The sequence below is a fragment of the Budorcas taxicolor genome, chromosome 1, assembly GCF_023091745.1.
Source record: "Budorcas taxicolor isolate Tak-1 chromosome 1, Takin1.1, whole genome shotgun sequence".
Taxonomy (NCBI): Eukaryota; Metazoa; Chordata; class Mammalia; order Artiodactyla; family Bovidae; genus Budorcas; species Budorcas taxicolor.
Genome location: NC_068910.1, coordinates 132,591,553 through 132,608,423, shown reverse-complemented (window position 1 = coordinate 132,608,423; position 16,871 = coordinate 132,591,553). Strand labels below are relative to the sequence as shown.

General features: G+C 52.8%; 1 protein-coding gene across 1 annotated transcript in view; it reads left to right on the top strand.

The window, feature by feature from the left end:
* The window catches only part of MYLK (myosin light chain kinase), a 190,334-nt gene that overhangs the window by 93,523 nt on the left and 79,940 nt on the right, over positions 1-16,871 (top strand). The window contains exons 11-15 of the mRNA XM_052638190.1: positions 2,178-2,315; positions 3,830-4,027; positions 4,746-4,995; positions 10,988-11,059; positions 11,498-13,149. Coding sequence (XP_052494150.1) covers positions 2,178-2,315; positions 3,830-4,027; positions 4,746-4,995; positions 10,988-11,059; positions 11,498-13,149 — 2,310 coding nt within the window. The remainder of the gene's footprint in view (positions 1-2,177; positions 2,316-3,829; positions 4,028-4,745; positions 4,996-10,987; positions 11,060-11,497; positions 13,150-16,871) is intronic.

The following is a 16,871-nucleotide window of genomic DNA, read 5'->3' as shown; positions in this document are numbered from 1 at the left end:
TGTGGCTCACAGGACGAAGGGCAGGATCAGAGGCTGAGCAGCTGGGAGCTGTGGGAGCCAGACACCAGCTCATCTCTCCACTGCCCCTTTCCCTTTGGCTCTCATGAAGCAGGTCAGAGCCCCACTTAGGGAGGATTCTGAGAATGAAGGAAAGCCTGTTTATTACCCTACCTCCCCCAGAGAACAGAATGGGGGTGAGTGGGCCAGCCCTGAACCCAGAGAGTTGTTCTAGTTTCTGTCTGGCTAGCTGGGGCACTCTTTCCCTCTCCCAGAGAGAGATTTTCTCCCCATTTTGGCTGTACAACAAACTGTATATGTTTATGGTGTTTACTTTGAACCTTTAGGATTTCCCTGGTGGCTCAGATGGTAAAGCGTCTGCCTACAATGCGGAGACCTGGGTTCGATCCCTGGGTCGGGAAGATCCCCTGGAGAAGGAAATGGCACCCCACTCTAGTACTCTTGCCTGGAGAATCCCATGGATGGAGGAGCCTGATGGGCTACAGTCCATGGGGTTGCAGAGTCGGACACCACTGAGTGACTTCACTTCATTTTTTGAACCTTTATACATGAAACCTTCACCATGATTTTAAGAAATGAACATCTCCATCACTGCAGATGCTTTCTTATGCCCCTGTACAATCTATCCCCCAACCCCTGCCCCCCAAAACCTGTCACTATATTTTGCTTTTTCTAGAATTTTCTATAAATGGAATCATCCAGTGTACTTTCTTGGTCTGCTTTCTTTCATTCAGGGTAATTTTGGTGAGAGTTGTCCTTGTTGTAGTGGTTCTGTTAGCGCTGAGTAGTATTCCATTGGTATGGATACATCGTCGTGTGTTTATTCATTCACTTGTTGATGCGCATTTGGGTTTTTTCCTGTTTGGAGCCATTAAGAAGGAAGCTGCTATGAATGTTTGTGTACAAGTCTTTGTTCGGACAAGTGCTTTCATTGCTCTTGTGTAAATGCCCAGGAATAGAATGAATGGATCATGGGCTAAATGATTAACTTTTTAAGAAACTGTCAGATTGTGTTCAAAAGGGCCTGAACCATTTTGCACCTGCACCAGCAGCGTAGGAGAGTTCTGGTTGTGCCATGTCCTCGCCAGCAAGGTCCTTAGGATGACCAGTCTTTAATTTTAGTCATTCTAATGATGCAGTGTCTTTGACTTTCTTGAGGTGCTTAAAATCTCAGGAGATGGTAATGGAGCACCATGCAGCCATAGGAAACAGTGAAGAGGCTCTCCGGTTCTGTTTCATGAGAGACATCTAGATGTGCAGCCCAACCTGTGTTCCTGCCGGTTCTGCATCTGTAGGTCCAAACAGCCGCATATCAAAAATCTTTGAGAAAAAAATTCCAGAAAGTTTCAAAAAGCACAACTTGAATTTGCCATGCTGGCAACTATTTATATAGTGTTTACATTATATTAGGTGTTATAAGTAATCAAGAGGTGATTTTAAAGTATATAGGAGGATTTTAGGTTATATGCAAACTTGAGCAGCTGCAGAGTTTGGTATCAGCAAGGGGTCCTGGAACCAATCCCCTGCAGATACCAAGGGATGACTGTATTGTTAGATGAAAAAGCAAGGTGCCAATCATTGTATATAGTTTGCTATCAGTCTTTTAAGAGAAGAAAAATAAAAGTGTATACCTATGTGCTACTGTGTGTTATACACATGGACCATCGTTGGCACGATGAACAAGAAGCTGGAAATTGGTTGCTTCTGGGGAGAGACATTTGGCCAGAGGACAGGGGTAGAGGGAGACTGTACGCCTTCTCTTTGTACCTTTTGAGCTTTATGCCATATGAATGTGTCACTTATTCAAAAGGGTAAATAAAATTTAAGGGGTGAATATCTCATAGAATGCCAAGCGTTGGCTCTCCCCCACCACTTGCACCCCCCGGAAGTGCTCCTGGGGACCCAGAGCCTAGGTTGGACATGGCCCTCCAGAGGCCTCGTGCTTCCCTGCTGGGAGGCAAGAGCACTGTCGTGCCATGCAGGGAAACGGCCACGCCTTGTCCGAGGGGTCTCCCGGGCCGCCCACACCCCTTATCTGGCCGTAGTCGGTTTCTGGCGGGAACTTGAGCCCCAGCACATTCACGTGCTGCCTGTTCCTTTAGTCCGTGTCTGTGGAATGAGCGAGTGGGTGCTCACCCTGCACTCTGTTTGCCACGCAGAGAAGAAGAGTGAGGAGAAGAGCGAGTGCCTCCTGCCCGCGGCCCCCAGCAAGCCCGCCGCGCCCCTCTTCCTGCAGGGCCTCTCTGACCTCCACGTCATGGACGGGAGCCAGGTCACCATGACAGTCCGGGTGTCAGGTCTGTCCCCACGCCTCTCTCCTCTGGGCATGCATGAGAATGGGCATGGTTGCAACACGGGCATTGCTCCCCGACAGCCTGCTCGGCTCGTTCATCCGTCAGGACACCAGCCTGGAGCTGTCAGTCAACGGACCTGAAGAAATGAAGCCTCCTGGCCCCTCATTTCTGTTTTCTGTGGCAGGATTTTCTGGGCTCAAGGTTAAGCGGTTCAGGGGGAAAAGATGGCCATGCTAGAGAGGTGGGGGATTAATTGAAAACCTAGTGTGGCCAGTGTAACTGGAGATAGTGAACACTGGTCCAAAACCAGATGATGTGAGAACTCCCAGACTCTTGAAAGACAGTTGCTGTATTCAAATGTTACGGTGAGAAGATGGGACAGAGGCCTTCTCACATAGGGACAGGGTGACAAGAGCATGGGGTGAGCAGCCCAGTGGAAGATGTCACAGTGCTTGCTGGGAGCCAGCAAGCGAAGCCTGGGGAATCTCCTGGCACAGTCTTAATGACATAGACTTGTGCTGGCCTCTGATAAGTCCTGTTGACAGCCTGGAGGTCCTCTCTGGTTTTTCAGTTTCTCGGGAGCAAAGGCAATAAGGATGAGCTGGGAGAGAACCCGCGGTCTCAGGGTGAACTCCCTGCTCCCGAAGGCTGGAGGCAGTCCCTGGATAATACAGGCAGAGGCTGGGTCCCCTCCCCTGCACACACTCTTCAAGTTTAGAAATCAGAGGCCCCCTGCCCTCCAGACACAGGGTTGGCTACCCCATCGAGGCAGGTAGTGGTCTTCACTGTCCTTGAAAGAGCCTGACACCAGCAGCTATTCCCAGGGTCTTGCTCCCCTGGAAGCAGAACACCATGGCTCAGCTCTTACCACAGAGGAACCCTCTCAGGTGGCTGTTGTTTTATGCCCCCCGAAAAATTTCTAGAAGCTACCCCCAGGGAAGTAGACTAGCAAAAACTGGAAATGCTATCCACCAAGAGCTGGGTCTGGAAAGCCTGACACCCGTCTTCACCCTTGGACATTTGTATGGTACCAAAATGAAGTGCTGACGGAGCCTTTCCTTGGTGAAAACTGACAAGGGAGTTTCTGTGAAGTCCTGTGTGAGGTGCGCGGGGCAGGAAACGAGCTGGAACCCACCGATTCAGCTACTGCTAAGCATTATCAGTCTGAATTCTGATTTTAAAAGCTTTTCTACCAGTATGTTTTTCATCTCTGAAATCATTATTTTATTCCACTTCTGGATTCTTTCTGGTTTCCCCAAATTTGTTGTTAAGTAATTATAATGAACATGTATTGAGTACTTTCTTTGTGCCAGGTGCTGCTCTAATCTGCTTTTCTAGTGGGCTGCTAAGGGGGTGGTATTATTTTATTTAACCCTCCCAGTAAACCTATGAGGTAGGTAGGGTTAGAATATTTATGGATGGGAAGACTGAAGCAATGCAATGTCACAGTACTAAGCAGAGTTGCCCACAGCCCAGGGAAGCGCCTCTCTGACCAGCCCCCCTGCTGCTCCTCTCAGGGAACCCACCCCCGGAGGTCATCTGGCTTCACGACGGGACTGAGATCCAGGAGTCCGAGGACTTCCACTTTGAACAGAGAGGCACTCAGCACAGCCTGTGTATCCAGGAAGTGTTCCCAGAGGACACGGGCACTTACACCTGTGAGGCCTGGAACAGCGCAGGAGAGGTCCGCACACAGGCCGTGCTCACCGTGCAAGGTGGGGCTGACCTGCGACCTGGTGACCAGAAGTGGGGCAGGGACGGGGTAACTATGTGGTTATGGTCTCTCCAAAGACGATCTGGAGGTGAGGAACCCAGGTGGGCCTACTTTGTTACCATCTCCTGTGCTCGCTTGGTTCCATCCCAGCCCCAGTGGCAAACTCCCCATCCTCCATCTGAGGCTCTGGCTGAGTGGGGCCACCCTTCCCCGCCTTTGGAAGCCCCTGCTCTCCCTGGATTACTGGCGAGCAGCTGCGTAGAGTGCTAGGAGAGAAATCTCCTAATACACAGCTGCATAGAGTGCTAGGAGAGAAATCTCCTAATACACTAACAGTTTGGCAGTGACAGCTTTGGAGGTGAGGGCCTATGAGGGCCCTGGCCTTTAGAGAACCCATATTTGAGAGGAGAGACAAGGTAAGCACACACAGCAAGTGATATCTCTTCATCATACAGATCACTGTTACCTAGCCCAGTGCCCCATACGTTCTAGGTGACCTCCCCTTGCTACAAGTTCATGTTAATTTTGCCCTCTGAGAAGCAACCAGGACAGATTTGCCATGAGAAGGAGGTGCTCTCCCTGAATGTTCAATAAGAGTCACTTCTGGATATGTTCTTTGGGTAACATGCTGTCTTCTGACCTTCACCACGTGGGAGAGTTAGGTGGATGCTCTCGGCTGAAAGGCCTTCCTCTCTAACTCAACCCTCTGCTAACTTCAGAGCCACAGGATGGCACCCAGCCCTGGTTCATCAGCAAGCCCCGCTCGGTGACTGCCTGCCTGGGCCAGAGTGTCCTTATCTCCTGTGCCATAGCCGGCGACCCCTTCCCCACTGTGCACTGGCTCCGAGATGGCAAAGCCCTCTCCAGAGACACTGGCCACTTCGAGGTGCTACAGAATGAGGATGTGTTCACCCTGGTTCTGAAAAACGTGCAGCCCTGGCACGCCGGCCAGTATGAGATCCTGCTCAAGTGAGTCTGCATGCCCTGCTGATTGCCTCCAACCCCTCCCCACCCCGTCCCTACCTCCTGGCAAAGTCGCTACTTGGGACTGGGAAGCCAGAGGAGCCGCAGAGGAATGTGGGGCTGGGCTTCAGGAAAAAGAAAGAGCAGGCATGGTGCTACTGACGAGCTTTTGTTCTTCCACCCCAAGACAGCAGAGGTTTATTGAGAGCCTTCCCTTCTGAGTGCAATTCCCCAGAGTCCTCCATCTTATTACATCCTGGTTTTCTTCCCCCCATTATTTGGTATAGGAAGAATATGAGTGAGGAAAGATGAGTTAAAACTGGGAAAGCAGTGTTATCTATTGTGAAGGCAGTATGCTGTGCCAAGTTGCTTCAGTCACGTCTGACTCTTTGTGACGCCGTGGACCGTAGCCTGCCTGGCTCCTCTGTCCATGGGATTTTCCAGGCAAGAATACTGGAGTGAGTTGCCAGTTCCTCCTCCAGGGGATCTTCCTGACCCAGGGATCAAACCCTGGTCTCTGCTATCTCCTGCACTGGCAGACAGGCTCTTTACCACTAGTGCCACCAGGGAAGTCCCATGAAGGGAATTTATTTGTTATCTTTCACCCCCGTATTGCTTGAGACAGCAGTAATATTCTCACAGTTTGTGTGAGCTTTGCCTCAGGCTTTTATACAAGGTTGCGGTAAAGATGTCAGCAGGGGCTGCTGTCTCTGAAGACGCGACTGAGGCTTGAGGGTCCACATCTGCGACGGCTCACTCACTCACAAGGCTGTTGGCAGGAGGCCTCAGCTCCTGGCCGTGTGGGCCTCTCCCTGGGGCTGTTTGAGCATCTTCATGGCACGGCAACTGGCTTCCCCAGAGCTGGTGGTCCAAGGGGGACCACTAGTTTCCATCTCCTGAGACCATTCTTGGCAGTCATTACTTCTGCCACATTCTGTCCATGAGCGGTGAGTCAGTAAGTACAGCCCATATTCAAGCAAAGGGGAACTAAGTTCTCCTCTTGGAGAGAGGAGTATCAAAGAGTTGGTAGACATTTAAAACCACTACAGGGACTTTAACTGTCCCCATGCATTTCTCCTCCCTTTCAAGGTCTTTCTAGGGAACATGGCAAGGTAAGCTCCATGAAGGCTCATTGCCGTGTTCCCAGTGCCTAGAACATTGTCTGCCCATAGTTGGCATTTGGTAGCTATTTGTTAGGAGAAGGAAATGGCAACCCACTCCAGTGTTCTTGCCTGGAGAATCCCAGGGACGGGGGAGCCTGGTGGGCTGCCGTCCATGGGGTCGCACAGAGTCGGACATGACTGAAGCGACTTAGCAGCAGCAGCAGCAGCTATTTGTTAAATGGATGTGATCCAGAAATATTTTTCCACCTTTAAAATGCTCTAATTCTTGAAACTCCATGTCCACCCTGGGTTGGTGGGGACAGAACACCAGCCCCTAGGGTTGGTGTTAGCACTGGAAAAGAGCACTTGTCTGTACCATGACTCTGCAGACAGACTTGCCACACCCTGAAGGTGGTTGGACTGCTCTGGCTCAGGGGCCTGGCCTCTTTACAAGGGGCTTGCTCTCCTGGATCAGTCATTTCCCTGTACTGAGCCCACGGTGTCCAGGGCTCTGAGCTACAGACGGGCTCTGTAAACATATGCCAAAGCTACTGCCATGATGGAGTGTTGTTCTAAGTAAGGACAAAACCTAGCATGTGCTCCATCTACGTGGGTCCTTTCTGAGCGTGTGCCTTATACTTGAATTGTTAGCTTTTGCAGCATAACAAACCATCCCAATATTTGGTGAGTTTTAGTAAAATAGCCACTTATAATTTCTTGGGCATCTTTGGATCTGCTAGGAAATTCTACTTAGCTGGCAAGGCTCAGCAAACCTCACCTGAGGTAATACCACATCTGTGGCAGCTGATGAGATGGTTGTGGGCCAATTGATTATCCTATCACCATCAGCAATATGCTCAGAACACGCCAATGGCCTTAGCCTTGTTCCTGAACCAGTTATTATCAGGAAGACCAATGTGCCTCCAAAATAGAAAATTGTTTCTTCCTCTCGGCCAGTGCAAATAATGGAAACTGATTCTGTGTTAGAATAGAGCAGTATAGGAACAGAATAAAGAGCAGAATGTAGAGCAGAATAAAGGAACAATGCTTTGAGGCAGTACTCATGTACTCAAGCTAGACATCCTAGAAGAGATGAGTTTTTTGTGGGATTTTGAGGCAAATGAGGCAAGTCTCATTGGATAGACTGAGTGTGAGAGGGTAAGAAAGAGCAAAGCAAGGCTGTGGGAAGCCTGCCAGGCCAGAGCGGAGGGTTGCACCGGGAGGTCGGCAGGCAGACTGTCTGGGCCCAGCTGGGGACAGTCATAAAACTTAGACTGTCTTAGCTGAAGGGACTTCAGTAGTTATTGAATCGCCTCCTTGTTTAATAATGGGGGAAGCTGAGGCCTCAAGGTCATGGCCACCCAAAGGTGAGTAGCAGAGCCCAGACTGGAACCCTTGGCTCTGTCTTTAAATCAGATGCTCCTCCATTCTTCGTTTCAGCGCACTGGGAACTTGGGAAACCTGGGACAGGACGTCACACTGGAGCCCCCAAACGTACATCCCTCACCCCTGTTCCCTCCCCTGAGTCCAGCCTCCTCATTCCTTTGGGAGGCTGCTCCCTGGCCTTGGCTTTTTCCCCAGTAAGGAGGCAAGTCCATGGAAAATTGCCCTGGGGAGTGTGTGCCAGGCCTGCCAGGGGCTCCTCTGACTTTTCTCAGACCCAGACCTAGAAAGAAATCAGACCTGTACCCAGGACAGAATGCCTTTCAAGGACAGAGACTGGGAGGAAGCTGGGCTGAGGGCGGGGGTGGGACAGGTGCTGTCTGTTGCTGCGGGAGCTGGGGGCACATATGGGCGGCTGACTCCTACCTTCCCTTCCCTAGTTCTCCTGAACTAAAGGGGGAAATGTCCAAAAATCAGCTCCAAATTCTAGCTGAAATATTTGAAAGATTGATACTTGCCAGGAAATCAGTTCTTTAATTTTGCATAAAGAATCCATTCCAGGGGTGGGTGATTCAGTGTGGGGCAGGGTCCAAGATTTTGTAACCAGAGAGTGGGCTTCTGACTCAGAGCTTAGGAGATAGGGAACACAGTGGATTCTGTTGGGTACAAAAGATGTCACTTACAGAGTGACAGCCCCATACCTCTGTGGCAGCACCTGGGCTGGGCATGGGGTTGGGGCCTCAGCCTCAGGCCTGACTTCGTAACGGAGTCTGTGCCGACACCAAAGAGGCCCCAAGAGGCTGATCAGCTGGTTAGGTTATCTGGGATGTGGGTCCCAGGTAACCTGCCTCTCTGACCTTTCCACATAAACCCATGATTTGCCTTAAAAGTCTAGCCAAATATTTAAAGTGGATAACCAACAAGGACCCACTAGCACAGGGAAGTCGGCTCAATGCTATGTGGCAGCCTGGATGGGAGGGGATGGGAGTTTGGGGGAGAATGACACATGTATATGTATAGCTGAATCCCTTTGCTGTCTACCTGAAACTATGACAACATTGTTAATTGTATATACCCAAATACAAAATGCAAAGTTAAAAGAAAAGAGTCTAGCAGAGATTTCAGTGTGTGGCTGTAGAAATAGTGACCCTCAGATCATGCCAAGGGATGATCTCTTTAGTGGGACTGCTGTAGTATTCCCAATTCTGCCCCTTCAGACTGTCCAGGTGCCCCTGCGTGAGGCCTGGAGAAGGGTTGGGCAGCAGGCTGCCTGCACCCCCTTCTTCAAGGCAGGTAATAGAAAACAACAGAAGCCCTTGCCAGCTTCCCCTGTGGGGAGCTAGCGCTCACTTCAGCTCAGGGGTCAGGGCACCCGACTGTTGAGAGCCTCTGAGGGGCTTGGCTGGGGTTCAAGCATGGCCATGTGGTCAACATCTGCTCCTCAATGTGCATCTGGGCTATGTTCAATTTGTGTCAGGAGGAGACTCAACAGAGGAGATGTCAAAAAGGGTGCCCTGGAAAACATGGCCCTGGGGCACCCTGTCCTCATGCTCCATGCCCACCCCAGACCCTGCACCCTGTGCTTACAAGAAAAGTGGGAACAGAGTGGGCCCTACTAGCCAGCAACCTGGAAGACACAGGGTGCTCAGGGGCGAGGCCTCAGCCGCAAGTGACCCCCATGGCTATTCTGTGAGTCACCCAAGCCCTGGTGGTTTTCTGTGCTGAGCTCCCAGGATGCTCTGAGGGCCTGAGCCTTCCCAGAGCCTGGTGCTGAGAAGGCATCTAAGTGCTGTCTGTGGAGCAAAGGAGTACCCTGGGCGCCCACACTGCCCGGAGCGGGGTGCCTGAACCTTGAATCTGCGCTCGCTAGAGCCCGAGCATTGAGGAAGGTAACCGGCAGGTACCCAGCAGATGAGAGAAGGTTAGGGAGCCTGAAAGGCCAACCTCTCCTCTGTCAAGCGGGTTCCCAGTGTCGAGGAGCGATCAGTGACCCCCAGGACCCTCAAGAATCATCTGCCACACCATGGGCGGCCGGTGCCTGACCTGGAGCTGGCCCTGCATTGGGAGGGAGAGCATGCAAAGCAAGGTAATTGCTGGAGTGCATTGGAAGAGCCACAGGAACATGTGCTCAGCTCTCTGTCCATGTAGGGGTAACATACACACATTCCCAATCATGGACCGGCAGGTACAGGTGCCCCTCAGGTAGATCCCATCTACATGTGGTTGATATACACATGTACACATAGACACAAACAAACACACACGTGTCCCAGGATAGATTTGTACTGAAGAGCACTGTAGGGTGGGATGGGAAAATTACGTCAGGTTCCAACCCTTTTCCCTACTAGCCAGCTCTGTGAGTTCAGGCAAAGTTACTTAACCTTTAAAAGCCTCATTTTTCTCACCTTTAAAAACAGTTGCTGACAGCCGCCTCACAGATCTGCCATGAGTAAGGGAGATGGAATATATGAGAGGGATTAGGTCTACGGTGGGACCTGGGGTAGGTGCCAGCCCCTGAAGTGCACACGACATGGACAAGTGCAGGAAATGGGTGGGAGACCCCAAGAGCCCAACACTGCATCCTGGAAACCCTGAGCCTCCCCTCCTTCCCTTTACAGTGGGCACGAGAATGCTGGGAACCTCCCCGGGCTGTTGTGGGGACAAGAAACACAGTGGCTGTGAGTCATGAAAGATGGAGGGTGCTACATAAAACATGGTTATTAGCAGGCAGAGTCAGAGCTGCCTCCACGGCTTCCCCCAGTCTGAGCAGCACCTTCTTGGGCCGGTCAGAGCCCAGACCTGCCAGCAGGTGGCAGCCTTGTGGGATCTGAGGGCTCATCTGCTGTAAGCCCAGCACAGCATGGGTATGGTACAGCCCCTTTCCCGAGCCCCTTTCCCCAGCTGCTCATGGACAGTGTTAACAGTGGGCTAAAGAATCCCGAGCCCTCTCTTTGTGACAGAAAAATAAAAAGCGTCACTTGGGTAGGGATCAGAGGGTGTTTTCATTTCACGAGCAGGTAAAGGGGACCCAGCAGATGGGGGCACCTTGTGAGTAGAAGGGATGACCGCCCCACTATTAAGGGGGCGTGGAATGAGACTCAGGGTCACTGGGCAAGGTTAGTGGGGCCACACAGTCTAGACCAAGCAGCTCCATCAGAGACCTCAGCAGCTTTAGTCTTTACTCTTCCTTGACTGTCCATTGTACTATTTTTATAATATACTTACAGAAAAGTATTCCTATTTCTGGATGCCTACCTTAGCTGATTCTTTTTTTTTTTTTTCCCTTTTTAAGCAAGAGCTGGAAAGATAAAGGGTGACCAAAGTCGGGGAGGGCCCTGCCCTAAACCTAGGTCTGATGTGGGTGTGTTAGACAGCTCAGTCCATGGTCCCCTCTTCCCTGGAGCCAACCTGTGGCCAGCTCCTGCCTGCCCTGCCCTCCCTACTGCCCTAGACGAGGCAGGCCCTTGGCCCAGAAGGCCCCTTGATCTGTATTGATCTCTTGAATTCTTCAGGAACCGTGTTGGCCAATGCAGTTGCCAGGTGTCCCTGATGCTACAGAGCAGCCCGGCCAGAGTGGTCCTGCGGTGAGTGTCCCCTGGGGGGTTGCCAGGCCAGGCCCTGTGCCACTGTCCACCCACCTTCCTCCTGGTCCCAGCAGGCCCAGCTCGGCAGCCCCAGATTGTTTGTATCCTGTAGCTGAGGCTGCCGGAGCCAAGACAGAGAGATTGGAAGGGGAATGAGGGAGGGAGAAGAGGGGAGGAGGGGGGGTAAATTTTTTCTTTTTTTTTTTTGCACACACCCTTATAAGGCTACTGAAGTCATTACCGATGTAGCAAACCAACTAAGCAAGCAAGCGCCTCTCACCAAAGTTCCCTTCTATAAACACGGCCTGGCCAGCCCCCCCGGCCTCCCCTTTCCTCCGCCCTCCCTCCCTCCCTCGGGGATTTGCTCTCCCTGACGTCTCTTTCTTACCCAGCCCCTTTTCCTCCTGCTACTTTCCTTTTTCCCTTCACTGGTCGCAGGGGGAGGGAGCCTGCCAGCTGCGAGGGCCTCTGTGGCCGAGGAGCTGGTGCTGATGGTGGTGGTGGTGGTGACGGCTACGGGAGCCTGAGGCCTGGCTGGCCGGTGGCGAGAGGGCAGGGTGCCCCCGCGGAAGACGACGGCGAGGACGTGCGTGGGGTGCTCAAGAGGCGCGTGGAGACACGGCAGCACACGGAGGAGGCCGTTCGCCAGCAGGAGGTGGAGCAGCTGGACTTCCGTGACCTCCTGGGCAAGAAGGTGAGCACCAAGACCTTGTCAGAAGAGGACCTGAAGGAGATCCCGGCTGAGCAGCTGGACTTCCGCGACCTCCTGGGCAAGAAGGTGAGTACAAAGACCTTGTCTGAAGAGGACCTGAAGGAGATCCCGGCTGAGCAGATGGATTTCCGCGCCAACCTGCAGCGGCAAGTGAAGCCGAAGACCCTGTCGGAGGAGGAGAGGAAAGTTCATGGCCCCCAGCAGGTGGACTTCCGCTCTGTCTTGGCCAAGAAGGGGACTCCCAAGACCCCTGTGCCTGAGAAGGTACCCCCTCCAAAACCTGCCACCCCAGATTTTCGCTCAGTGTTGGGCAGTAAGAAAAAATTACCAACAGAGAATGGTAGCAATAACACTGAGGACTTGAATGCCAAGGCAGCAGAAGGTCCCAAGCCTGTGGGCAATGCCCAGCCTTCAGGGTTCCTGAAACCCGTGGGCAGCGCCAAGCTGGCTGATACCCCCAAACCCTTGAGCAGCACCAAGCCAGCAGAGATCCCCAAACCCTTGGGTAACGTCAAGCCAGCCGAGACCCCCAAACCCTTGGGTAACGTCAAGCCAGCCGAGACCCCCAAACCCTTGGGTAACGTCAAGCCAGCCGAGACCCCCAAACCCTTGGGTAACGTCAAGCCAGCCGAGACCCCCAAACCCTTGGGTAACGTCAAGCCAGCCGAGACCCCCAAACCCTTGGGTAACGTCAAGCCAGCCGAGACCCCCAAACCCTTGGGTAACGTCAAGCCAGCCGAGACCCCCAAACCCTTGGGTAACGTCAAGCCAGCCGAGACCCCCAAACCCTTGGGTAACGTCAAGCCAGCCGAGACCCCCAAACCCTTGGGTAACGTCAAGCCAGCCGAGACCCCCAAACCCTTGGGTAACGTCAAGCCAGCCGAGACCCCCAAACCCTTGGGTAACGTCAAGCCAGCCGAGACCCCCAAACCCTTGGGTAACGTCAAGCCAGCCGAGACCCCCAAAACTGTGGGCAACGCCAAGCCAGCCGAGACCCCCAAATCCTTGAGTAACTTCAAGCCAGCTGAGACCCCCAAATCTGTGGGCAACACCAACCCAGCTGAGACCTCTAAACCCTTGGGCAATGCCAAGCCGGCTGAAATCCCAAAACCCACTGGGAAAGAAGAACTTAAGAAGGAGGTTAAGAATGATGTGAACTGCAAGAAGGGCCATGCAGGGGCCACAGACAGTGAAAAGAGACCAGAGAGCCGAGGGACAGCCCCGACCTTTGAGGAGAAACTACAAGATCTCCATGTGGCAGAGGGTCAGAAGCTGCTGCTCCAGTGCAGGCTGTCCTCTGACCCCCCGGCCACCGTCACTTGGACACTGAATGGAAAGACCCTCAAGACCACCAAGTTCATCGTCCTCTCCCAAGAAGGTAAAACGGCTGGGGCTGGGAGGAAGGGAAACCCTGTCCTAGCCACTGTCAGCTCCCAGAGCCCTGCTTGTTGGCAATGCTCATAGCCCAGAGCCGGGTGGGAATGGTTGCTTTCTGCGCCCCTCACCCACAGGCTCAGTGCCCACCCAGGGCCTGGGGCACACACTCCGTTGCTGGCAGTCAGAGGCGGGAGTCTGGTCCCAGGGCACATTCCCAGACCTCAGCATCTGTCTGGCAGAGCCCCCTCATGGCACCCCCAGGCGTGGCCCCTCAGAGGAGCCCTGTGTCTGGGCTGATACCCCATCTCTGGCCCAGAGAGGGCTCCAATCACAGGCTTGGACGTGGGGGCACAAGGGCTGGGGCTGGCTGGGGGCTTGGGGCTGAGAGCTGCCTTTGAAGCAGCATTTTCAGTTCAGGGCGGGCTTTGTAGTGATGGGATGTGATTTGAGGTCAACAACAACTTGAGTCTTGATAACACTGTGGGTTTAAAGGGACCTGAAGGTGAAGCAGCCAGGCGGACAGAGCCACTCACTTCCTAATTTGGATGAGGCTTGTTTGCTGGTATTTCACATTCTTGGGTTGTGGAGAGAAGGGGGGTGGTGCATAAATCCTGCCATCTGGGGCCTTTCAGCATTTGGAATTCTCAGATGGGCCAGTTTATACCTAGAGAAGAGATGGGGGTGAACAGGTCTTTTCCCTGACCCCTCCATTTGGTTTGAAATGTTTTCATAAATTCCAGTCCTGAACAAGAGATCCAAGGATAGCAGGCTTCCCACACCCCACTCTCGTGGCCGGCGCTGCAGTAGAGTCTGGCCTGAGCTCAAGGCTGAGGCTGGTGGCCCTGGACAGGGCAGGGTACATGGCTCCCTGGGAAGCAGCACTTTACCCTTGGGGAGTAGAGGGCGGCCACCCCAGAGGCCCTGGAGGACAAGTCCTGTCAAATCCTGATCAGCTGAGACAGAAGCACTCCCCTGGCTGCACGGCCCTCCTCCTGTCCTCTGACAGCACCCCTCTCCACCCCCTGCCTCACCCTTCATCTGGCTTCCTTCCTTCCTCTTAAAAACCCTAACGAAGTACTTGAAGATAGCATTATCCCTCTCAGCTCACGATGGAGTTTCTCTCTTCACTCTGCAACTCAGACAGCACATCTGGGCTGGCTGAGCATTTTGACTCTAACTGCCGAAGGAGTAAAGGGGAAACTGGCTCAGAGAGAGGAAAAGGGTTTATTTTCTGCTAATGTGTTGACATGATAGCTTTTCCACGTGAAAATCCTCAGTTTGGTAGGGGCCTCCAGAAGTCATCTCATCCATTCCCCCCATCTCTGCTCATTCTGGCCGTCCACACACAGGAGGGCATGGGGGATCACCAAGATGGGCTGAGATGTCCAGAGCAGAGGTTGCCAACCCTTCCCTGACACCTCTGTCGGCCTGTCCTGGTTGGAAAGTGTAGACATAAGACTGACTCAAAACCTTGACCAGGAGTATTTCCCATCTTATCCTGTGATGACTCTCAGAGCAGGACGGAAAGTGAGCTGCTGCCATCCTGGGGACAGGTGTGGTCCCACAGGTCTGCTCACGGTGAGGGGCATGGCTGCACCACCCTTAGGGAAGCCGAGGTTGGGACAGCTGAGGACAATATCCACAGCTGTACAGCTGTTCTGGGACCTGCATGGAAACTGCAGAGCCACCGAGAGTTGCTTATAAACAATTCACTGGACGAAGCAGTGAAAGCATACCTCAACCCTGGTCTCAGACACAGCCCCAAGCCCTTAGACACAGGCTGCTCATACCCAGGGTGCTGGCCGGGTTATATCTGCTGGGCACCAAGAGCCTTTTACACTGGCTACTCCAGTATTGCCTCCCACAGAAACCACCTCAGATGGACAGTTTAGGTCCAAAGCTGAAGAAGAAATGATTTTAAAAGGCCAGCACAAGAAGTTTGGTGGGGGGACAGGATTATAGAGATAGCCCCAAGTCCAACCTTTAAAAATATTCTAAATAGTTGTAATTCCTCTTTGAAAAATAAGAATAGCTTGCATTAACTGAACACCACGTGCCTGACTTAGACATCTTATTCTTTTCACTCATTTAATTCTCCTAACCAGTATACTGCCCACGTAACAGAGAAGTTAAGGGCTTTACCAGAGGTTGCACAGCTAATTAGTAACAAAGCTGGTCTTGGAATGTAGGCAGTTGAGTTTCAATGCCTAGACCACTCTGCTCCATCACCTCTTAGTTATTATAATTCTTGTTAGCGTGTCAGCATACTGGACCTTCCCTGGTCAACTTCCCCGAGAGCGTTGCCTGTAAAGGGAAAAGGCTAATGGCTGTTCATTCCTCGACACTGTCAACAGCTGTCAAGAGGCTGGAAGACTGGTGGTGGGCTCTGGGCTGGTGAATTTTGGTGTTTTCACTGCAGTGGAGGAAGCCGACCTTGAAACAGGCCTGCTGCCTTGCCAAGGTAGGGAGGGGGCTTGGTCTCAGAGCAGCGACTGCACTCTGTCCACTGTCCCTTCGCTAGCGCTTCGCTCTCCAAATCTTCAGGCACCCAGGTCAAACACAGACCCAGGAAAAAGCCTAGGGTAAAGCCTTGTCAGTGACCACTTCCACAAACCCCACCGCAGGGAGTAGGGCCTCTGAGAGGTGTGAGTGAATCTGCTCTCAATAGACCTGGGAGAGAGGACACACGTACACAGTGATAAACCTCTTCCAGCCAAGTGCCGGTGATGAGCAGGAGGAGAGGGAGCTGAGTGCTGGGCCACAGGGAGAGGCTGGTGGTGAAAGGGCTGGACCTTGATCTGAAGCTTGGAGGCGGGCAGGGCTCCCAGCAGGAGAGGGGTGTGTGGGCTTCCCAGATCAGAGCGCAGCAGCCGAGGAGGCCAGCTCCCAGCTGCCAGCATCCTCCAGGCTGCAGAGGGAGGTGAGGTCCATTCCATCCTCTTTCATGCTGAAGACATGAAAGACAATTCTAAAGACAGCAAGAGCCCTGTAAGAGCTGGGAATGGGAGCGACAGACACAAAGCTGGGATTTAGGGGCTTTGATTGATTCTGTGCCCAAAGACAAGGAAAGGGTGTCCTGAAGAGGTTGGGGAGAGGCATCGTGAGGCCTGGACTAGCAAGGTCGCCATGGCCACAGACAGGACATGACTGGTTTAAGAAGCAAGGGCAGAGTTAACAGAACCTGGTGCCTAGGTTGAAACAGGGTTGAGGGGGCAGGGGTTTGGTAAGGAAGACGAGGGGGTTCAGGACCACTGAGTGTCTGTGCTGGGGTGACTGGGTTGCAGTGATGGCATCAGTGGAAATAAGGAAGCTGGCATTTTGAGGTGTTTGTAGGGAGAAAGGGGTTGCTAAGTGGGTTTCTCCATCCTTCACACCCCTCTGAGTATCCTCTCCACCCCCACCTCCCTGACTCAGCACCCTTCTCGCTCCACTGCACTGAACCGTGTGCTGTTACCTCGGCTAAGATCAAGGTTCACTTCCTCCAAGCCTCAGTCCCAGACTGTGGTCCCCAGGCCTTTGGCCATGACAGACCCTTGTGCTCTCCTGCCATCAGTGTGCATGTCTGTGACCTGCTGCTAGTGGATGCTGTTTATAGGTTTCAGGGGGAGCTTCTCTGAACTCTGTAGCTTGAATAGGGCTCACAGCCCATGGGCCCCACAGAACATGATTATGTTCACTCCATCTAGTGCCAGGAGAGCAGAAGATGTGTGGTGACAGTCAGTT